General features: G+C 45.7%; 1 protein-coding gene across 1 annotated transcript in view; it reads right to left on the bottom strand.

Moving 5' to 3' along the window:
- Positions 1-1,525: 1,525 nt before the first annotated feature.
- Positions 1,526-24,162, bottom strand: part of fignl2 (fidgetin like 2) — a 46,373-nt gene continuing 23,736 nt past the window's right edge. The window contains exon 3 of the mRNA XM_086049583.1: positions 1,526-7,683. Coding sequence (XP_085905709.1) covers positions 5,654-7,683 — 2,030 coding nt within the window. The 3' untranslated portion in view covers positions 1,526-5,653. The remainder of the gene's footprint in view (positions 7,684-24,162) is intronic.

Genomic DNA, 24,162 nt, shown 5'->3' with positions numbered 1-24,162 from the left:
GAATCACAGCACGGCAATTTAGTCGAAATTCCCAACCCTAGTTAGCACGTCCGCCTTACAGTGCAGAGGTTGTGAGTTTGAATCTGGCCCCGGCCTACCTGTGTGGAATTTGCATGTTCATTGCTAAGTTACGCAGTAATGTCAATTACATGATGCCTCATGTCATGTCATCTTCCAAACCGCTTATCCTATACAGGGTTACATGATGCGTATTGCACTTAAAGTATTAAAATACAGGTTACACACTAAATCAGATTAAGTTTAAATATGTTTTTATGATTTTTTTGTATGAGAAGTTACAGACATTTGTTTCAACAAATGCTGCCATTGGCACTTTTTTAAATTTGTGTTGACACATGTAAACGGGATTGCCTTGCCACTTTAAGTGTGAAATCTTTGCTCTTACTTGAGTTATGCAATTGTTTTAAAAATGTACCAGTGTTTTAGATTAACTATCAAATGTAAGCCATTGTAGTGATGCATCGGAATCGAATCAAATTGTGGGCCTTTGAATCGGAATCGAATCAAATCGTGGGCCTCTGAATCAGAATCGGATCGAATCGTGAGGTACCCATAGATTCCCACCCCTAGATGTTAGATGTTACTCAAACTGATTCACAATACAGTAAATTATTTATTTGGTTATAGTAAATTGGTGCCAGTGAATCTTGGCTTTGTGAAGCTTAAAGAGTAGACAATGATGCCTCACCAAATGCATAAAAGTAAACTAGGAGGATTTATTTATTTAGTCATTCATTCAGTCATTTATTCATTTATGTATGTAATATTCTTTTGCATGTCCAAAAGATCTGGAGAAGTGTTGGCGCTCAACTCAAAAGCAGATCACTTTAATGCACAGAAAAATAATACTGGACAGGTTATTTTAAAGTCATGGTACCTTTGCAATAAAACATGGAACACAGCTGTCTCAAAATGACACATTTCTGAATATTATTGATTACCTTTGTTAATGTTTATAAATCTATACAATTTGCATGATTTTCATTAGCATCTTGAATCATGTTTCTTTTGTGAGTGGCAGATTATGTGCCAAATGTTTCCATATAAAGAGACTTGACCCTCCTAGAATCAATGATTAGTATTCAGAAAATGCTCAAAGCTGGTGTCTGTCATTATTCTTTGTGTGTTTTAGTGCAGAGAAACATTTTTTCACGGGAAACACTACTAACTGGATTAACTAATGCAATATTAGTTAACCGCGAGCAAGTATCCTAGACAGATGGTTGATGCTAAATTAGCTCAGCCTATGTCATTTAACGTGGATGGAGCACAGCGTCAAAGCGTTAGTGTACATCAGGGGTGTCCGGCTCCGTTCCTCAAGGGCCGCTTTTCTGCCCGTTTTCCAGCTCTCCTTGCTGCAACACACCTGATTTAAATGATCAGCTCATCAGCAAGCTCTGAAGAAGTTTGATAACGATTATAATCTTTTGAAACAGGTGCGTTACATCTCGGCTAGATGGAAAACAGGCAGGACCCTCGAGGACCGAGTTTGGATACCCCTGGTATACATGCATTGTACAGTAAATATTTTATGATCAATCATCATTTCTGTTCAGTTAAAAAGCTGACAAGCTTAAGTACATTGATGAGTGATTGCAACATGATACATCACAATATCACAATCGCAGTTTCGAGGTCACAAAAATAGACAAAGCATTACGTGGTGTGCAATATTGACAAATTCAGTTTAATAGTTGTTATACTCTTCTCTTTAAAATACAGTCTTTTTGTGAGGTAGACCATTACATTTCAAGAACATTATCAATTCCAAAAATCAGCAACATCAACGAAAGACATGAAATAAATACTTTCATGTACAATATGCCGCAAAAAAAGAGGTAGACATTGTTACAGAAATTATACAAGAACAAATTTACCGTTCCAAACAAAGTGTAAAAAGGGTTGTTATGAGTGATTATCTCATAAATAATCACAAATTTGACTTTGTTGTACAGTGATCACTCGCCACTACTTAAGCTGGTCATTGTGATTGATCTGATGCATTGGCCTGACTGAAACATCAATCACAGTACTTCCAGGGAAGGTGAAGGGACTTTGGGTGAGGGGAGAAGATACACGTAGACAAAATTGTTGGTACCCCTTTGTTAACGAAAAAAGAAAATAATAATAATAATAACAATAATTAAAGGGGGCAGCACGCTGGTCGACTGGTTAGCACGTCCGCCTCAGTGTGGAGGACGTGGGTTCGTGTCCGGCCCCGGCCTTCCTGTGTTGAATTTGCATGTTCTCCCCGTGCCTGCGTGGGTTTTCTCTGGGTACTCCGCTTTCCTCCTACATTCCAAAGACATGCATGGTAGATTAATTGGACACTCTAAATTGCCCCTAGGTGTGACTATGATTGTGAATGTTTGTTTGCCTGTGTGCCCTGCAATTGGCTGGCGACCAATTCAAGGTGTACCCCGCCTACTGCCCGAAGCTGCTGGGATAGGCTCCAGCGCGCCACGACCCATGTGAGCATAAGTGGTTTGGATAATGGATGGATGGATGGATGGATAATGGTGAAGTCAACCCCCCAAAATCTTCGATGCACCTTTACCGGTCTGGGTTGGCCATTTTGTCATTTCTGTCAACTGAAAATGACATCACAGTTGCTCAGGGCTCAGGAAAAGACCATTCAGTGACAAAATGGCCGCCCCCTGAGATGGCTGCTTCACTCAAATTCCACAAACACAATATTAATCAGAATGCCATGTTTCGACTAGTGGGCCTTGAGAAAACTTTGAAAATTTTTGGGTTGACTTTCTCTTTAAAGAAAGGGGAAAAAATATAGCAATAATAAATGAAAATTCAATGAAAATCAACCAAAGAAAATCAGATATTGCTTTTGAATTGTGGTTCAACAGAATTACATATCTACCGAAAGAAAGAAAAAAGATAAGAAAGCTTGTGAAACAGGCATGGACAAAAGTAATGGAACCCCAGAAAAGACTGAGAAGAATTTGACCATAGGGACATTTTCGACCAAGGTGTATGCTCGAATCAGTGTGTCTTCAAACTTGTAAGCCGTCAGTCAGCTTATCATGTTTCATAAGTTAATTTATTAAAATAATTATGTTGAACCACAAGGCGGCACGGTGGTCGACTGGTTAGCACGTCCGCCTCACAGTTCAGAGGTCGTGGGTTCGATCCCGGCTCCGGCCTCCCTGTGTGGAGTTTGCATGTTCTCCCCGTGCCTGCGTGGGTTTCCTCCGGGTACTCCGGTTTCCTCCCACATTCAAAAACATGCATGGTAAGTTGATTGGACTGTCCAAATTGCCCCTAGGTGTGATTGTGAGTGCGGATGTTTGTCTCTGTGTGCCCTGCGATTGGCTGGCAACCAATTCAGGGTGTCCCCCGCCAACTGCCCAAAGACAGCTGGGATAGGCTCCAGCATGCCCGCGACCCTTGTGAAGATAAGCGGTATGGATAATGAATGAATGAATGAATGAATGAATGTTGAACCACAATTCAAAAGAGGTCTCTGATTTTCATTGGTTGATATTCATCGATTTTGTTTTGGGGGGGGGGTTATTATTATAATTATTATTTCTTCTTCTTCTTCTGATAGAGGGGTACAAACAATTTTGTCCACGTGTATTACATTGTATGGCCACTGTACATTGTGGAGGAGGAGAACATTGCATCGTAAGAGGAAAATATGATGGAGAAAGTGAAAACTATGACATCATTTCACCACAGGAAGGAGTGCAATATGGACAGATGTATAGACAATGTATTGTAGGGCAGTGAAAACTGAGGAAGGTTCATCCCAGACAGGAAGGTCAGGGCTTTTATGTTCTACCTCATTCAACTCATCCAAGCACGCTATATAGCACAGAAAAAGCTCAAAACTGTTGCCTCAAAATTTACATTTTTATATAGAGGGGTGGTTGTTGGGGTTGGGGATTTGAGTTTGGGGGCTTGTCTAATCCATGATTGACTGCTGATTATGATTGATAACAAAAACTGATTAGGTATTGAGACCAAAGACTTTTGTTCATTCATTGTTTGAAGCAGTACATTGTGTTCCTTTCATCTCTCACCAAGTCATCTTAAATTAAGACCTCTAAATTGTTCATCGGTGTGAATTGGAGTGGGAGTGGCTGTTTGTCTCTATGTGCTCTGCAATTGACTGGCAAACAGTCCATGGTGTACATGGTGTACACCACTTCTCTTGCCCAAAATCATCTCTATTAACAGAAAAGTGTCAATTTTCCCGAGATGTGAATGTCTGTCTTTTATGTGACCCGCTATTGGTTGACTACTCTTTCAGTGTGTAAACAGCCACTGTTGTCCAAGTCAATTGGCTCACCCGCAACCCTAAATGAAGACAAATGCTATTACAAATGGATAGATGGATGGATAACCGGCCCCTCTGAGCAAATCGTGCTGAAGTGTGATGACACGATCTATCTTGTATAAATTCACCTTAAACATCCACACACTGGAAACATTTTTACTTTGGACTTTTCTGAAAGCTACATGATGTTATTTTGTTTCATGGTAAACTAGAACAAAAAGCTGTTTGTGCACCAAAAATGAAGTTCTGTAACCTATAGTATTTCTTTAAGACAATCACTATCCCACCATCAACTACAATAAAAATAAAGAACAGAAGCCAAAAAGAAATGACAATAATCTATTAATACATATATAATAATACATGGATTTATGGCATCAAATATCCTTTGAAATACCTGAATTACATTCACTGTGACTCTTGTACCATATTCAAATTTCTCTCCTGAGGATCAAAGCCCAGCTGCAGTGTCTTTTAAGAGGCTTTCTCCTCACTTCTCACCACTGAGACCCCAAAGATTATATACATTCTTTATTTCTTATTTCTGAGGTAAAGGCATTCTTCCTGAGCATTTCAAACAAGACGACATAGAAAAGAAACAGACAAAGACGTGGTGTGCAGGTGGGACCACAGCAGTTGAGGAGGAATGTGCTCACCGTTCATAGTGGTGGATGTGAGATTTAAGGACAGCAGTCCAGTAGGAATAAACCACATTTTTGATTTCGTTTAAGCGTGAGTGTTGAGGTAAGACAATGCAGAGACATGCCAAGTACTTTAGATTGGATGGCGTAACTGTTTTTTGTATTTGGCGAGTAGCTAGCTAGGACTTCTGCCATCCAGTTTGATTAGAACAATAGAACATTTGGTTTGTCGTTTTTTTGGTCAAAGAATGTTGTTGATCCCAAAGCAAAGACGAACACAATCTTGAGGGTGTGCATGGAAGTAGACTGCCAATAAATAGGATCCTGAGAGAAGCAGAAAAATGGGGGAGATTTTCCAAACCCTGATTATCCATTACCTTGGACCACATCACCTAGCAACAAATCATTGATTTTGTCCTGGACCCAGGCTAAACAGGATCTCTGCGCGTATCCACGTAGCTATCTGATTTTCTCATTAGAAGCTACACCACTCATCAAGGTCAGTTCACATTTCTTTTCTTTGGGCATAAAAAGGAAATATTGTGGCTCTTCATAGGCAACTATTTCCTGTAAAGTGAATGTGTTTTCAGCTTTCGCATACTTGGGGGGTTGGCTGCATGATTTGGAATAGGAAAAAAACAAGCACCAAACATTCAAATAGTGGGTTGAAGTCTAGTGACTCGCTGACTCCTTAGTGGCTATACATCTTGCTCCACTCTATACAAGTCTCCGGCTCTTTTGTGGTGCTGTGTGGGCGCACCTTGCAGAAGGCATTCTCAAAGTCTGTGAAGGCTGGGGCTTTGCCATGCATTGCTCCAGTGGGGGCTGATGCTGAGGAGAGAGCCTGCTGACTGAGCTGCAGCAGTTCCTGCACAGAGTAGCCTTCAGTATGCTGCAACACCGCGCTTAGCTCTCGCTCGCTCAGACTGTAGCCTCGAGGTGAAAGCGCTTGCAACAGCACCTCCCGACGCATACAGGCATCCGGCAGGCCCACGTGGTAGCGTTTGGCGAAGCTCCGATGGAGCGCATCTTGCAGTAGGTCCGGTCTGCCGGTGGCGCACACGACAATCACCAAACCCGTGCTCATCTGGGCCTTCTCCAAGAAGTTGCGCAATGTCTGTCGCAGGCCCTCCACCTCCATGGTTTCCACTTGGCTGAGCAGCACTACTGATGGCTGCCGTGCACCTGCCACCTGCAACACAGACCCCAGGATATGTTCCGCCTCGGCCTTCGCTTTCAAAGCCAACATGGCGCCACTCAGTCGGTAGAGGGATGCTCCGATTTGTGAAGCCAGAGAATGAGTCAAGGTGGTTTTACCCCCACCGCGGGGGCCAAACAACAGGATGCTTCTTGGTGGCTGCATCACTTGACTGGGCCTTAGCACAGGCCACAGCAGGTCCTCTTCCAAGGCGGCCTTGACGTGAGTGAGGCCAGCTAACTCGCCCCAGCTTAGGGCTGGGCTGCAGTCCAAAATCTTCTCATCAATAAGGTCCAACACATGGGGGTCCGGACTCTTCAGAGTGTCAACAGTTGGACCACACAATGAAGAACGTTTGTGGGCCTTGGAGCGCTGTTGCTGCGGTTGTGTCAAGGCCTGCTCACCGACTGCGTTATCGCCTGTTATGCCAGCAGGAGGACTGTACTCCCCTGTTGGCCCATACTGAGGAGATACCAGGGGCTGCGAGGAGGACTTGCTGGGCTTAAACTCTTGTGGATCTGTGCTGCCTGCTGAACTGCCAAAGCTGTTCCTCTGACACTCTGCTTTGTCACGTGCGCCATATGGTGGGTTCTCTCCATCTTTCTGTGGGTCATAGCTGTATTTCTTGTAACAAGTGCTGTCCCCAACTTCATTCCCTTCTATAGGCATCTGAAATGCTTTTCTTTTAAAGGTCCCCGCAGACTCCGATGTGCCAATGTTGGTAGTCTGGTAACTGTAGCTGCCTCCTACCACTGCAGGCCTGGGGGCAACAGGAGTGGGTGCTGTCAGACCTGAAGGCAAGTATGTTGCTGAGGGGTGGCTATAGGTGGGGGAAAGGCTGTTCTGGGGAGGGTATGTGCTGGGGGGATAGCTATAGACAGGTGTGCTGGGGCTATAACTGGGTACCACAGCGGGGGTGGACTGAAGTTTATGAAGGGAGACAGGAGGAAGTGCTGCACTGGGTTGGGGACAGTATCCAGATGAGAGATAGGTGCCGTTGTAGCTGGAAGGGTAGTCACTGGAGCCACTGCAGGAGCTGCTGCCGCTGTAGCCGGAGTCTGAGAGGTTGCTGTTCACCACCGACGCACTGCTTATCCCAGCAGGGCCTGCACTTGTGGCCACAGCCTTGGAAGTGGACAGGTTGTCGTGGCCTCCAGGAGGCACAAGGGAATAGGAGCCATCGGAGCTGTGTGTCAGCGGCCAAGGCTCCAGTTCAGTCTTCTGGCTACTGAGGCCCCCATAGGCACCTGGCTCTGGGTAGGCGCCCACGGCAGGTGCCCGCTCGTACACTGAATCCAGTCCGCCAGAGTACTTCTCAGCGTAGCGCTTCAACAGATTGGAAGCTGTGAGGGCGGAAATGTCGTCGTTAGCCCAAGAGTAGTTGTAGGAGCTGCGGCCACGGCCGGAGTAGAATTCAGACTTGTGTGCTGGAGAGGAGGTGGTGGAGGAGACGTCCAGGTGTTGCTCAGGCCACTGGCTGAGGGACTGGGCATGCTCTGGGTTCCAGTGCATCTTTAATAAGCCTGGCAAAATAAAACGAAAGTAGTTATCACTTTGTTCAACAATGTTTATCTTTGAAAATTATAAAAGGGACAATTCCCAACAAATTCACTGTTGCCCTCTGGTCGGAGAAACATTAGGAGAATTGAAAGTTTAATGCCAATCTATAATCAGTGCTGGGCGTTCCATACGGAGAGTGGAACGGTCCACCCCTCCGTCCTGGATGGACACCCATTTTAGGGACAGAGGACAAGGGACGACTACTTTTAAAATAGGGACAGACTCTGCAAGGGCTGAGGTGATCTTAGTCCGTTCCACTATTTGTCCCTCATGCATGTGACGGGGTCGCGAGGCGGCCAAAAGTTCATCTCAACCTACTCGGCGAAATCGGCAACGACAAAAATTGCCTCAGAATGCTTCAAACGCGGCACTGGTTACCCAACTGCATGTATTTACTTGCACTAGGAAAACTCCGGCGGGAACGCTGTGCACTGCACGTTCAGACTGCAAAAAGCTTTGAAAAAAAAACACGTTCGGTCTGCACGAAGAGGAGAAGAAAAGGAAGGAGAAGGAGACAAAGGAGGAGGAGAAGGCATTCTATAGAGGCTTTCAAACTTTTAGATTATCCAGAATACACTGAACCCCCCCCCACACCCCCCCCCCCCCGCATTCATTTTGGATCGCTTGTATCGCTATCGCTTCATTACAATTCAGCGAAGCAGGAAGGATGTTTGCAATGCCCAGGGGTGCACTTAACTGGTACGCAGGTATGCATGCGCAACAGAAATCACTGATGTGTACCGTCATTTGCGTCACAACACACATTTGCGTACCTGTACACACTAGTGGTGCACTGCAACGAATCATCTTTGGTAAGGATTTGGTAAGCATCACGGCTCAGGACGGGCACAATCCGCAGAATGGTTGGTGAAAAAAACTGTGCATTCTCATAAAGGCAACATGATTAGTCTGCATTCAGCAAAGGAAGTTGAAAAACCTCAAGATAACACGTAAGTCGCATGTACGAGAGCGTTTTGCAAACATACTCAATAAACACACCGCTTTTACTTTGAAATTGGCCCGCGTGGTGGCGTAATGGCTAACATGAGTTCTTCCCTGCCCGGCTAAAGGTAGGATAATGGAATGGCTGATAGCAACAACTAGCTTCAGGTCGTTAAAACAAAAGGCGTTAGCACAACAACATTAGCTCCTTACTGTCTGCCCAGCGTGTGGAGGTGAAGCTGAGCCTGTGTCTTCATGTCGCCTCGCAAGCAGCAAGTGTCCCTGCTTGCTTGCTTGCAGCCGCCACCTTCTGCCCGAGTGAAGCGGCGTGAGAGTGGCGAAAGCCCTCATCGAACAGCAAACAAAAATTTCTAGCGAGGCTGACTGCACAGCCGAGTGTGGCCGCATTTGAACGTGCCATTTCGACTGTTACCTTCCAAATTGGACGGTGCGTTGTAAGTCGAAAAACTGGGGCCATTCCTCATCCAAATAAATGTGCACGTCTACTCATTCCCACTTCAGTCTCTGTAAATATCCTGACTGGTGTTTAATGCCAACAGTGTGTGCTCATCCCAGCCTAAATCTATGTAGCTCTACTGACTTCCACATTTTCTTATTCTCATATAAATCAGCCACGGAGAGGTTAATCCTTTTGATATGTTGAAGTGGTCATTAATAGAGATGTCCACATAGATTTTGGTGCCAATTGATCGCCGTTTTTGGACGTTATAAGCAATAAAAGTACAATGATTTCCAATGGAGGGTTTGGAATCGGTTCCTCCCAAACAAGGATAGAACGGTAGGGGGCGCGGCCATTGGCCTAATTAATCAGAGATGTTATTCATGGTGTCACTTATTTCCTAATTTTTCCAAAATTAATGGATAAAATAGAAAATGGCAACTCTTCATTTTCCTGGTCAAAAAATATATAAAATGAACTTGTTAGTGAAAACATGGCCATCATGGCCCCACCGTCCCTTTAATTACGCTGTCATTGTATGATACAGCACAAGTCTCTGGCGTTAGTGGCTAGCAGCTGTTATCATTAGCTGGTAGTTCAACAGCTGTTCCTTAGTTTACAGTACAGTGGTACCTCTACTTACAAACGTCTCTTCATACGAAATTTTCAAGTTACGAAACTCCTCAACAGGAAAATATTGCCTCTTGTTACGAAAGAAATTTCAGGGTACTAAAGATAAATTTATTATACTACTCGCAGCTCCAGAGTTTCCTGAAAGCAACATACTCATAGCTGCTCTGCCATTGGCTATTACCTAGCATCTTCCTGGCATCTCATTGGCTAAGAGGGACCTTTACCGTATGTGTAGATAGACAGGTAGATAGATATATATGTGATAGATATGTCTATGCAGCTTCCTCGTCATTCGCCCCTCGGGCCATGAGGTGTTCCGATAGTTTTACCCGAATTAGAAACGAGGAAAAGAAAAACAGTAGAAAATCGTTTTTTTGTTTTTTTTTATCCATACAAACAAAGCAAGAGATATACAAAAGTATGACAAAAAGGATACGTTTGGTTGATCTCGCCAAAGAATATGACCGTGATGTATCGACAGTCGCCATGTTATTAAATCAGTTCTTTACAAAACGCCAGGCAAAAAACACTTCTGAGAGAGAACATGAACCAAAGAGGGCAAAAAGCGATGAGCAATTAAAAGGTAAACGACCATCATTTTTATTCTTTGTTTTCTACATCATGCACAACTCTCATTTATTGTGCAATAATCTAATTGTAACATTAGATTGTTACAATTGTTAAATGTTTTGATGCATTTTTATGCTTTATAACACATTTATGTCTGAATATTGGGGTGCTTGGAACGGATTAGGGCATTTACATGGAAAACGCATCCCCACTTACAAAATTTTCTACTCAAGAAATTTCTTCCAGAACTAATGAATTTCGTAAGTAGAGGTACCACTGTACTGTACTTTTTTTTTTTTTACTTTTTCAATATTGTTGACCAAGATTACTTTGTAATGCACTGCCTATGTTGAAAGGAAGGTGCCTTAGATTGCACTTCAAGATCTTTTTCACTATGGAAAAAAAAAAATCGAATGAATAGTGCCCAAATGCACTTTAGCTTTTCCTAGTCACCTTCTAAGGTATAAAATCAAGATAGCTGCATGTGTTTCTAGCTTGCAGGAGTGAAACTGTCTATTGTCATGCGTTGTGATCGTGTGTGTGATTATTTGATGATAAACAGTCTTCATTTTGATTTTATTGGGATGGTGTGCGCAGGGGTACACAAACCCTGTCAGCAGAGCTGGGCACTTGACCCTTTTTTGTGTCCATGATTGACGCCGCCGCGGGAGAGATGATAACGGCAGAGGCTTTTTAAGGATCATTAGCTGGCTAATTTACTATTCAAACCCGCTGTGGACACGCTTCAAACACGCTTCAAAATGCGCCATAGTACTTTACTACTTACCCAACTGCGTGTGCTTACTTCCATTGCAAGCCCTGGGGTTGGTTTTGTCTTATTTTTTTGGTCCAACAGACGGCCAGAGGTCGCAGTCAACAAGTTACTTATTTATTTTACACACTTCCCCTTCTTCACGGCCTTCAAAATAAAAGCATTCCAGCAAACAACTATACACAGCAGGTTTGCTACGGCGTATTTCCGGAAGTAGGGAAGACGCCAGAAGAAGTGCATGAACGCCACCTTGATGTGCCAGCATCATACTTGAGTGCTGCGCGCAGCTTGACTATAGTCGTGGACACAAGTTTTGAAACAGTTATGTTCCAAGTCGGGGCGTCGCTTCAAAAAGACAGCGACAACAATGGATATCGTACCTGCTACAACCATATAGGGACCGAGATGATTAGACTATGCATTTAATTTTATTGCCAAACTAGTTTGCTTCACAGCAGCAACGAGCTGCGTGCTGCATGCTCTCCTCCTCTCTGTGTGGAAAACTGTATGTCATCGCAACATGTGACATAATGGACCAATCAGAGCAGCAACAATTCCTGATGTGTGCGTGGCATGTGTCGCAGACCTGTCGCCAACAGCACATTGCGTCGGTCATGTGAATAATGCGGCAGTTGTCGCTCGCGCTGATGCGGGAGTAGAAAGAAGCCTAAAAAGAAGCCTCTGACCGAGTAGGCTGAGATCAAATTTGGCCGCCTCGCGACCACGTCAAACGCATGAGGGCCGATTATCTACTTCCGGCCATGTTTAGTCCTGCCATTTTAAAAAATTTGTCAGCCCCCACCAAGGTTATTATTATAAACGAAAACGAACGAAATAACGAAAACTAAAACTAAAAAAAACATTTTTGTTTACGAAATAAAATAAAAACGAAAATGTTTTTTGAAAAACGACATTGTCTGCTCACAAGACTAACTAAAATGAACGATAATCGTAGCAAAAATACTATTCGTTTTCGTCTTTGTTTATGTTGCTTGTTTCATCTGCATTTTCACTTTAGAAGCAGCATTCATGCACTGCACTTTTCTTGGCCTTATTGCACTTAAGTTCAACACTAGAACGCCCAGGGTTTCTTTCACTTTTTTTGCAACAACGATTGAACGACAAATCTGCGTGATATTTCACAAACAACTTTGCTGGCTACAAGTAGATGACTTAATTTGTAAATTGGCCATTACTTGCCAAAATAGCAGGTGATATGGCTGGGTGACAGGCGGCACGGTGGTCGACTGGTTAGCACGTCCGCCTCACAGTTCAGAGGTCGTGGGTTCGATCCCGGCTCCGGTCTCCCTGTGTGGAGTTTGCATGTTCTCCCCGTGCCTGCGTGGGTTTTCTCCGGGCACTCCGGTTTCCTCCCACATTCCAAAAACATGCATGGTAAGTTGATTGGATACTCTAAATTGGCCCTAGGTGTGATTGTGAGTGCGGATGTTTGTCTCTGTGTGCCCTGCGATTGGCTGGCAACCAGTTCAGGGTGTCCCCCGCCTACTGCCCAAAGACAGCTGGGATAGGCTCCAGCACGCCCCGCGACCCTTGTGAGGAGAAGCGGTACAGATAATGGATGGATGGATGGATGGCTGGGTGACATCGTCAAATGTAAAGCATAAGCAGTCAAATTCTAGTTCTAGTTTAAGTGGAATGTTATGTTTTATTTGTTGATGGTTATTCATACATTGTTAGTAAGTCAATACATTTTTGAAATGTTATCTTTATTTGAATGAATAACACTTGTTACTGTAAAAAAAAAAAAAGCCGCACCTGACAAATACATCAAATTCTAAAAAACTAAAACTAAAACTTATAAAAACTAAACTAAAACTAAGCCTTTTCCCCAACACTAAAACTAAGAAAAACATTTATTCTAAAAACTGACTAAAACTAACTGATTAGGAATAAAAAGTCAAAACGAAAAATAAAAACTAAACTAAAATGAAAAATCCCAAACTATAATAACCCTGGCCCCCACCCCCCGCCCCAAAAATGGGCATCCGGCCGGGCCGGAGGTGGGGGGGTTGGTTGGCACCATCTCCCCCATCCCAACTTACTTACATTCCAGAGTCACATGACACTCAAAACTGAACAGCTATTAAAACTGGTACTCTCATATATTATATATATTACAAATGTGTTTTTTTCCCCCCGTGAGCCGTCACCTTATCGTGGTGGAGGGGTTTGCGCGCCCCAATGATCCTAGGAGCTACGTTGTCTGGGGCTTTATGCCCCTGGTAGGGTCACCCATGGCAAACAGGTCCTAGGTGAGGGACCAGACTAAGCACGGCTCAAAATGACCCCTTATGATGAGAAAAATTAACGGACCACGTTTTCCCTCGCCCGGACGCGGGTCACCGGGGCCCCCTTCTGGAGCCAGGCCTGGAGGTGGGGCTCGACGGCGAGCGCCTGGTGGCCGGGCCTGCACCCATGGGGCCCGGCCGGGCTCAGCCCGAAAAGGATACGTGGGTCCCCCTTCCCATGGGCTCACCACTGGTGGGAGGGGCCAAAGGGGTCGGGTGCCGTGTGAGCTGGGCGGCGGCGGAAGACGGGGACCTTGGCGGTCCGATCCCCGGCGGCAAAAACTAGCTCTTGGGACATGGAATGTCACCTCTCTGGCAGGGAAGGAGCCTGAGCTGGTGTGTGAGGCTGAGAGGTTCCGATTAGATATAGTCGGGCTCACCTCCACGCACAGCTTGGGTTCTGGTCCCAGTCCTCTCGAGAGGGGTTGGACACTCTTCCACTCTGGAGTTGCCCAGGGTGAGAGGCGCCGAGCAGGTGTGGGCATACTTATTGCCCCCCGGCTTGGCGCCTGTACATTGGGGTTTACCCCGGTGGACGAGAGGGTAGCCTCCCTCCGCCTGAGGGTGGGGGGACGGGTCCTGACTGTTGTTTGTGCTTATGCACCAAACGGCAGCGCAGAGTACCCACCCTTTTTGGAGTCCTTGGAGGGTGTGCTGGAGGGCGCTCCACCTGGGGACTCCATCGTTCTGCTGGGGGACTTCAATGCTCACGTGGGCAATGACAGTGAGACCTGGAGAGGTGTGATTGGGAGGAACGGCCCCCCCGATCTGAACCCGAGCGGTGTTCGGTTACTGGACTTCTGTGCTCATCACGGATTGTCCATAACGAACACCATGTTCAAGCATAAGGGTGTCCATATGTGCACTTGGCACCAGGATACCCTAGGCCGCAGTTCGATGATCGACTTTGTAGTCGTATCATCGGACTTGCGGCCGCATGTTTTGGACACTCGGGTGAAGAGAGGGGCGGAGCTGTCAACTGATCACCATCTGGTGGTGAGTTGGCTCCGATGGTGGGGGAAGATGCCGGTCCGACCTGGCAGACCCAAACGTATTGTGAGGGTTTGCTGGGAACGTCTGGCAGAATCCCCTGTCAGAAGGAGTTTCAACTCCCACCTCCGGCAGAACTTTTCCCACGTCCCGGGGGAGGCGGGGGACATCGAGTCCGAGTGGACCATGTTTTGTGCCTCCATTGTTGAGGCGGCCGATCGGAGCTGCGGCCGCAAGGTGGTCGGTGCCTGTCGTGGCGGCAATCCACGAACCCGCTGGTGGACACCAGCGGTAAGGGATGCTGTCCAGCTGAAGAAGGAGTCCTATCGGGCCTTTTTGGCCTGCGGGACCCCGGAGGCAGCTGACGGGTACCGGCTGGCCAAGCGGAATGCGGCTCTGGCGGTTGCTGAGGCAAAAACCCGGGTGTGGGAGGAGTTCGGGGAGGCCATGGAAAATGACTTCCGGACGGCTTCGAGGAAATTCTGGTCCACCATCCGGCGTCTCAGGAGGGGGAAGCAGTGCACCATTAACACTGTTTATAGTGGAGATGGGGTGCTGCTGACCTCAACTCGGGACGTTGTGGGTCGGTGGGGAGAGTACTTCGAAGACCTCCTCAATTCCACCGACACGCCTTCCACTGAGGAAGCAGAGCCTGGAGACTCTGAGGTGGGCTCTCCTATCTCTGGGGTTGAAGTCACCGAGGTAGTCAAAAAGCTCCTCGGTGGCAAAGCCCCGGGGGTGGATGAGATCCGCCCGGAGTTCATAAAGGCTCTGGATGTTGAGGGGCTGTCATGGTTGACACGTCTCTTCAACATCGCGTGGACATCGGGGACAGTGCCTCTGGATTGGCAGACCGGGGTGGTGGTCCCCCTTTTTAAGAAGGGGGACCGGAGGGTGTGCTCCAATTACAGAGGGATCACACTCCTCAGCCTCCCCGGCAAGGTCTATTCAGGGGTGCTGGAGAGGAGGGTCCGTCGGAAGGTCGAATCCCGGATTCAGGAGGAGCAATGTGGTTTTCGTCCTGGCCGTGGAACAGTGGACCAGCTCTACACCCTCAGCAGGGTCCTCGAGGGTGCATGGGAGTTTGCCCAACCGGTCTACATGTGTTTTGTGGACTTGGAGAAGGCGTTCGACCGTGTCCCTCGGGGAGTTCTGTGGGGGGTGCTTCGGGAGTACGGGGTACCGAGCCCCCTGATAAGGGCTGTCCGGTCCCTGTACCACCGATGCCAGAGTTTGGTCCGAATTGCCGGCAGTAAGTCGGATTCGTTTCCTGTGGGGGTTGGACTCCGCCAAGGCTGCCCTTTGTCACCGATTCTGTTCATAACCTTTATGGACAGAATTTCTAGGCGCAGCCGAGGTGTCGAGGGGGTCCGGTTTGGTGGCCTCAGTATTGCATCTCTGCTTTTTGCAGATGATGTAGTACTGTTGGCTTCTTCAAGCCGCGATCTCCAACTCTCGCTGGAGCGGTTCGCAGCCGAGTGTGAAACGGTCGGAATGAAGATCAGCACCTCCAAATCTGAGACCATGGTCCTCAGTCGGAAAAGGGTGGCGTGCCCTCTCCAGGTCGGGGATGAGATTCTGCCCCAAGTGGAGGAGTTCAAGTATCTTGGGGTCTTGTTCACGAGTGAGGGTAAAATGGAACGGGAGATCGACAGGCGGATCGGTGCAGCGTCTGCTGTGATGCGGACCCTGTATCGGTCTGTCGTGGTGAAGAAGGAGCTTAGCCGAAAGGCGAAGCTCTCAATTTACCGGTCGATCTACGTTCCTACTCTCACCTATGGTCATGAGCTGTGGGTCATGACCGAAAGAACAAGATCTCGGATACAAGCGGCCGAAATGGGTTTCCTTCGCAGGGTGTCTGGGCTCTCCCTTAGAGATAGGGTGAGAAGTTCGGCCATCCGGGAGGGACTCAGAGTCGAGCCGCTGCTCCTCCGCGTCGAGAGGAGCCAGTTGAGGTGGCTCGGGCATCTGATTAGGATGCCTCCTGGACGCCTCCCTGGTGAGGTGTTCCGGGCATGTCCCACCGGCAGGAGACCCCGAGGACGACCCAGAACACGCTGGAGAGACTATGTCTCCCGGCTTGCCTGGGAACGCCTTGGGATCCTTCCGGAAGAGCTGGAGGATGTTGCTGGGGAGAGGGAAGTCTGGGCTTCCCTGCTGAAGCTGCTGCCTCCGCGACCCGACTTCGGATAAGCGGGAGATAATGGATGGATGGACAAATGTGTTTTCCTGTTGCGTTTCATGTCTGATCATGTTCTTCAACGCGCATTATCTGCATTAATGAATTGGGAGAACAGTAACAGCTTTGAATTACAATGTGTCATCTCTTCAATGCTTTCTGGTTGAATGATGACATTTAAGATAATATAAGATAAGAAGGCCTTTATTGATCCCACAGTGGTCACAGTTTTGGCCTTACAGCAGCAAAGATATAGGTCACACAGAGACGGAGGCATAATGTAGCCGTTAATGTATAACATTAACAGCAAACATTCAGAATCAAACTTATGTAAATATACGCAGTAACCATGTGTATATACACATGTATATACACACCAACATATATCGACATAAAAAGTATGAAGAAACACTCATTTTAGCCTGTACATAGTACAGAGGAAAAATACTGTAAGTGACAGTGCTGCAGTGAAATATAAGGAACAGCATTGGATAAAAATAAAAATACAGTAGTGGGGAATGTTGAGTATTGCACAATATAAGATCAGGTGCAGGATTTCACAATTACACTAATGTCCGCCAGTTTGTAGAGACTACCCAATGTTCTTGTTAAACAGTCTGACACCAGCAGGCAAGAAGGAGCGGCGGAATTTCTCCTTTGCACAATGAGGGTGTAACAGTCTGTCGCTGAAGGAGCTGTGGAGTGCTGTTAGAGTGCCCTGGAGGAGGTGGGCCGGGTTGTCCAGCATTGATGACAGTTTAGCCATCATCCTCCTGTCCCCCACTGAGTCCACAGAGTCCAGGGAGCAGCCCAGGACAGAGCTGGCCCTCTTGACCAGTTTGTCCGGCCTCTTCTTGGCCCGGGCAGAGACGCCGCCTGCCCAGGAGACCACTCCCTGGAAAATGACCGATGCAACCACCGAGTCATAAAAGTTCCTGAGGAGTGTCTCCAGAACCCCAAAGGACCTCAGTCTCCTGAGTAGGAAGAGTCTGCTCTGACCCTTCCTATAGAGAGCATTTGTTAGGTTTCAAAACTCTTTGCTGGCACAGTCACAAGAGCGAGCCACTTGCGGTTGTTTGTGTTGAGGGCCAGGTAGAAGTGACTTGGACTACACAGGCGACGTGCTCAACTAACTTGTTGGCCACACAAGGCACCCAGAACTCCTTCCAGGGAACCTCACAGAGGGCCGGAGATCTCAATAGACAAGCACACCTCATGCCACTCCTATGAGCGACGCTAGACCGCCTTTTTACTTTTCTTGTCTTTTTCTTTTTCATTTTTCTTTTTACTTTTTCGATAAGGTTTTTACTTTCCTGATAAAGTATGTCAAAATGATTGCCTTTATTTCATTTTTAAAAAAAAAGTATTCTTAAATGTCACTATCAAAGTGTAAGTCAACCCAAACATAACAAACAAATATATTCTATGCAGGCCCACTAGTTGAAACATGGCATTCTGATCAATATTGCGTTTGTGAAATAAGAGCTAATCCACCCGTTTTTGGCTATCTCCGGGGGTGACCATTTTGTCACTTATGTCGACCAATCACGGCTCACTTGTTTTTTGAAGTTGAGTCATGATTGGTCGTTATCTGAGCCCTGAGCATTTGCGATGTCATTTTCAGTCGACAGAAGTGACATAATGGCCGCCCCTGAGATGGCTAAAAGCAACATTAATCATTTTTTTCACCTTAAGAATATCGCCAGAGTCGGCCCGTTTCTCTCTCAGGCTAACACGGAAGTGCTGATGCATGCTTTTATTTCCTGACACACCTTTTTAGTTTGGCTTTCAACAACTTTTAAATAATTTATCTTTTCTTTTGATTGAAGATAATTCTATGTTTTGCTTTGAATGTTTTAAAGCACTTTGAGTTGCATTTTTATGTATGAAAAGTGCTATATAAATAAAATGTGATTGATTGATTGATTGATATGATCGCCTTACATGATCACGTATACACAAATTGATGGATAGCTAGTTTTGAAATTAGAAGCCGGTAAGTAATTTTTCAATGTGTTTTAAAGGGAAGTATTGGTAACAAATAAAACATTGCAGTATTTCATATCTCAGTGTTGTTAAAAGTGAAAACAATTTGCAAGAAACGTGAAGTTGACGCTCATGATTTACCTTCGCGGGCCACATAAAATGAGGTTGGGGGCTTTGAGTTTGACACATGTGCTATACAGGGTCGCGGGGAGGTGCTGGAGCCTATCTCAGCTAACTATGGGCAAAAGGCAGACCCCACCTTGAACTGGTCACCAGCAAGTCATTGGGGCAGACACACACCGTCACTGAGCAAGAACCGATCTCACGCTCCCCGCACACAACCCAGGCGAGTGTACCACTACGCTATCTCCACCCTGCGTTGTTGGTATCTGCTGAATGAAATAAAGTAACTTGTAATATACTGTAACTAATCTGTTAAGTAACCAAGTTACTTTTTGAAGCAAGTAATCAGTAAAGAAACTGTTCCTTTTTCAAGGAAACCATGGGATCACTATGCACTAGGCTTGTCAAAAATATCGATACTTCGGTACTTACTCGATACTAAACATTTTGAACGGATACAATACTAGCTTGCTGTGGCATCGATATTACGGATACCAAACCACTGACCTCGATAGCAACAGCGATTTGCCAACGTGTGCTCCTAATGGTCTGCTGCGCCCGCACACACTGCCAAAGCGTGCCCCATGCGACCTTCCCTCCTTGCTCTGCCAAGTGCAGACTGCTTGTCAACTCACTAGTTAGCCGCGTGGAAAAGCTACAAACGAAGTATGACCAATTAAAAAAAAAAAAAAAAAAAAAGTGTGCGCGCACGGCACGGCGCGGAGCCCCAGGCTCCTGCCGCCGAAGCTGCATCGCAATAACACGGAAGCTCGCCCCCACTCGAGCTGCCGTGGTGCTCTAGGTCATTATTGTACTGTCTTAATAATGCAAAAATATATATGAAAATAAATACTGGTTAAAAACAGCCCTTTGAGTAATCCATGGTAAAGTTCACAAATAGTAAAAAAGTTCATGAAATTTAAAAACAGAGAAGTTCATGTGAATTGTCCAAAAATAACTTCTATTTTTCTTTTTTGGTAAGAATCGGAATTGACAAAAACAAAAAAAAAACGATTGTATTAATGATCATTTATGTTTTGGGCGATCAAAAAAGTTTTACAGTAAAAAAAAAAAAAAGCCTGTGTTTTAATTTGTTCCGTGTGGTATCGAAATGGTATCGAGTATCGATACTGAACTGGGTATCTGTATCGAAGTTAAAATTCTAGTATCGTGACAAGCCTAGTATGCACTAGTAATTTGAGTCTTGTCTTTTTTCCTACTACAGCACAGTGAAAAGAAAAGCTTTTGCCTCCCAGTCGAGAGGTCTTTGGTTTGAATCTTCGCTCTGGCATTCCGGTGTGGGTTTTCTCTGAATACTCTAGTTTCCTCCCAGGTTCCCAACACATTTTTTTTTGGGATTATTTGAAGATTCTTTGAAGACTCTGAATTGTTCATAGGTGTGACTTTGAGTGTAAAACGACTCAGAGGTAGCTGCATAGCTGATGAGGACAAGCGCTATAGAAAATGGATGCACCGATTATTTTTTTTGGGCCTTTAGCAGCACCATTGTCCTGCGCTGTCCTAGCAGACTCTGCTCACTTTTATCAAAGAAGGAGAGGATACTGCAGAGAATGATGGGAGTTTGATGGGGCATTGGTGAAAAGCAGATCTGCAGGCTGCATGTGCGCTGTTCAATTTCCCCAGCATACAGTATGTTGGAGTACCGATAAATTCCCACTACTATTTCCTGTATACTGCCAGAATCTAGGTCTCCCAGCTATAGTTACGGCTCCCCTCTATGCCCTGAACCCCCCTTTACCACCCACCAATAAACTCAAGGAACCACCTACCCAGCATACACCGGAGCTGCACAGGCCCCTGGCCGGCTGGACAGAGGGTGGGGAGGGAAGGTGGAGAGTGTGTTGGTCGACAGTAGTGTAGAGAGAGTGAGAAAGACAGAGTGGGGTGGGGAGGTGTTGGGTCTTAGAAGTGGCGGATAGAGTGCGATTCGTCAGCACAGTTTCCCATGGAACAGTTGCCCTGACTGGAAAGTAACCTATTTGTTTAATCGATTGTGTGATTTTCTAGAACATAATCATGGCGTACCTGCGTGTCTCTCAAAAAAAAACACTATCAAAATTATTTTCAGATAACCAATCTAACTGCATACACTGTGTGTGCCCACTTTCAAGCAGTATCACATCATGTACATGAAGACTTGCACTACCTCATGCTATGGCGCTAGCTTGACATTCCACACATAACTTGGCATTATTGAACTATCACGAATCAGCCTAAGGTGGAGAGGTGTCAGAGAACAAGAGAGCGTGAGGGAGAGACAGAGAGAGCTACATAAAAAACGCCGCTGCCATCGCTGGCCTTACTGCTTTTCATGATGATTCATTATTCATGCTGTCTGTGCTTGTGGAGCCAGGCTTCTTATTGCCGTCTAAATCAAATCTCGATCTCTGCAGCCGGAGATTTCACTCACTGCAAAACTTTGGCCTCCTCCTTTCCTCTTTTTCAATACCTCTGTCTGTGTGTGTTTTCAGATTACGCACATTATTTATTCAGTCAGATGAGACCAGTAGACCAGATGGCTGTGGGATTATCACGTCCTTCATATTCAAATCCACTGTCTTAAATTCCCAATGGCCAAAGTAGTTCAAGTACTTCCCTTAAGCTTTCAACTCCAACACCCGCCATGGCCAAGACTCCCCAGAATCACTTCTCACACTCATCAAGCCTGAGACATCCCATTGAGCATGTATGTTTGTGGACTGAATCGCAGCTCTTTGTCCGGGCTGCAAAAAGCGTATATGTCCTGCAGGCCATTCCCATCTGCAGCCTGACCGGTTTCGGAGCAGCCCCAATAATAGGGCCTGTGTGTGACAGAGATGGATGAGAGCCCAGGGGAGCTCATAAAACCTGCAGCAAGGAAGGGAGGGCAAAGTCGACAGCAGGCGCTACGTCCTGTCTAAGCAGACATTAGAGGACTCATTGAGGCAGGCTAACTGCTGTCCACTCCATCATCAGCGTACTGCCGCTGCAGAATGGACGTCTTTCACAATAAATACCCAACAGCCTACAGCCCTCCCCTCACCCAGGACCAATGTGCTGGACAGCTGCCCACATGCACCTCAGAAAGTGTTCAAAAGGAAAATAATGACTTTGTAAAGGTGATAACTATACTTTGTTATGCATGTACTGTACTCTGTCACATGTAGTCGCATTTAGAGTGTTAGCAATCCAAAATCTCTAATCTACGCCGTGGCGCTGTTGTGTTGATGGATTCACAGAGGAAGCCAGGTTTACAATGCTCTAAATCGGGACAATTCTGTCATTAGATTTCATGAGGGCTGCAACATGAAGTGTTCTACTTTAAAATATATATTCATCTAAAAAGAGATTTAAAAGACATCCTACATCACTAAAGGCAAGTACTGAAAACATGTAGCAGAGTATAGTTGTTTCGACAACATTGTTGCGGGATGTTAAAAACGTAAATCTCTGAATGTGTGGACAAACAGGGTGATCAAGTCCAGTGGGTGTCATGTGTAATGAAGTGTGGACCTTGAAAAAAAATAGGATAAAGCCATATTATTTTCCTTTTATTACACTTTTTTTTTGTTAAAATTACTTTTGAATTTACATGGTATATGAACTATATTGAGCGGGCAGTGACACACGGGGCTTGGTGCAAAAAATGTACTTTTTGGCCAACATATGCACACTCAGTCACTGCTGCATTTTAACATCTTGCACAGGGACTACGGTTGAAAACTAGCTTCATAGCTAAAACTGGCGCATTTACAGAAATGTTGATTAATGTGCACTGTCCCTGTTTCAAAATAAACAATAAATAAATAAAAATAAATAAAAGATGGTGTAGTGGTACACACGCCTGAGTTGTGTGCAGGCAGCGTGGGATCGTTTCCCGCTCAGTGACGGTGTCTGTGTGTCCCCTGCGACTGGCTGGCGACCAGTTCAGGGTGTAGTCTGCCTTTCGCCCATTGTCAGCTGGGATAGGCTCCAGCACCTCCCCGCGACCCTGTACAGGATAAGCTGTTTGGAAGATGACACATATGCACACTCAAACTATTTGTGACACGCACACATGCACCTTATTTCATGCCAATTTAACACTGCAGAAAAAAGCTTATGAAACCGGATGTGAAAAAAACCCCAAAGAGATAAAAGTGTGAACAATTTTGTCACTTGATATTTACTCGTATTTTATTGATTGCCACCCATGCAGTTGTCATGTTCCTCCTCACTGTGTGCAGTGAAGGCAGAAATGTAGTCCTTGTAAAGTGCTCTGAGATGCCCTTTATGAAGATACGAACTGTAGATTTAGGCTTCAAAAGATGACAAACTGTACATGTGTTTTTTTTGTTAAAGGCGAGTTATGAGCATGGGCAAGTCGTGGCTTCCAACAGCTTCTTTATGATGCTACAAACATCTTTGCATGCCACACATGCATACCGAATGTTAATCGTCCGTCAATGCTACTCGATGTAGAGGAGGAATTGTGAAAAAGCTGCATTTCATAACAACAAACAGTATGATTGCACAATTTTACTCACTGAGCAGGCACACAGCTGAAGTTCTTGTGATTGGCTTGAAGTAAACATGTGAACACACGGCTCTTTCTGCTGACCAGTGACCTCAGCTGGCAGCAGGGAGACTGATAAAAAACTGGAGGATATGCACATGAAAACTTCCCACTGCATGCGTGGGTGTTCCATAGTCCCATGGGGGGACAGATGTTCCTCTGCTGACCGCCTTACTGTCTGTGCGGCCATTGTGGCGGACCAGCATCCAGCAGGCGTGCGCGGCTGGAACAATCATGTTGGCCCTGAGACAAAGGCTGAAGGATCCTATTGTTAGAGGCCTTTCTAATTATGGAAATCTTATTAACCTATTCAGCAGCAGTCCACAGAGAGCTTTTGTGCGAGCCTGGGATTTATTGAAGGAGCAGCGTGAGCTGCATGCTTTTGTTGGCATGTGTGATGAAGACACAGCTCTCTTCAGCCAAAGCCAGCCTTGTGAAGGGCCTGCATGGAGTTCAAACTAGACCAGGGCCTTAAGATCAATTCTAGTTTCTTCAACGTGCCCTCTAGAAAGTGACGACACTTACATGCACAAATGAACGGGGTGACTGACAGTAAATTCAGTCTGTACAATGTTTCCACACAGTCAACCCAAACATATTTTTTTCAAGAATATGCTCTATGCAGGCCCACTAGTTGAAACAAGGCATTCTAATAAATATTGCGTTTGTGGAATAAGAGTTAATCCACTCGTTTTTAGCCATCTCTGGGGCCGGCCCTTTTGTCACTTCTGCCAACTGAAAATGACATCACAGTTGCTCAGGGCTCGGGTAGCGACCAATCACGCTTACCAATTTTCTGAAGCTGAGCTATGATTGGTCGTTACCTGAGGCCTGAGCATTTGTGATGTCATTTTCAGTCGACAGAATTGACAAAATGGCCGCCCCTGAGACGGCTAAAAAGGGGTGAATTTTGCTGCTTAACT

The sequence above is a fragment of the Filicampus tigris genome, chromosome 1 (assembly GCF_054856515.1).
Source record: "Filicampus tigris isolate MCC_2025a chromosome 1, RoL_Ftig_1.0, whole genome shotgun sequence".
NCBI lineage: Eukaryota > Metazoa > Chordata > Actinopteri > Syngnathiformes > Syngnathidae > Filicampus > Filicampus tigris.
This window is presented reverse-complemented; position numbering and strand designations above follow the sequence as displayed.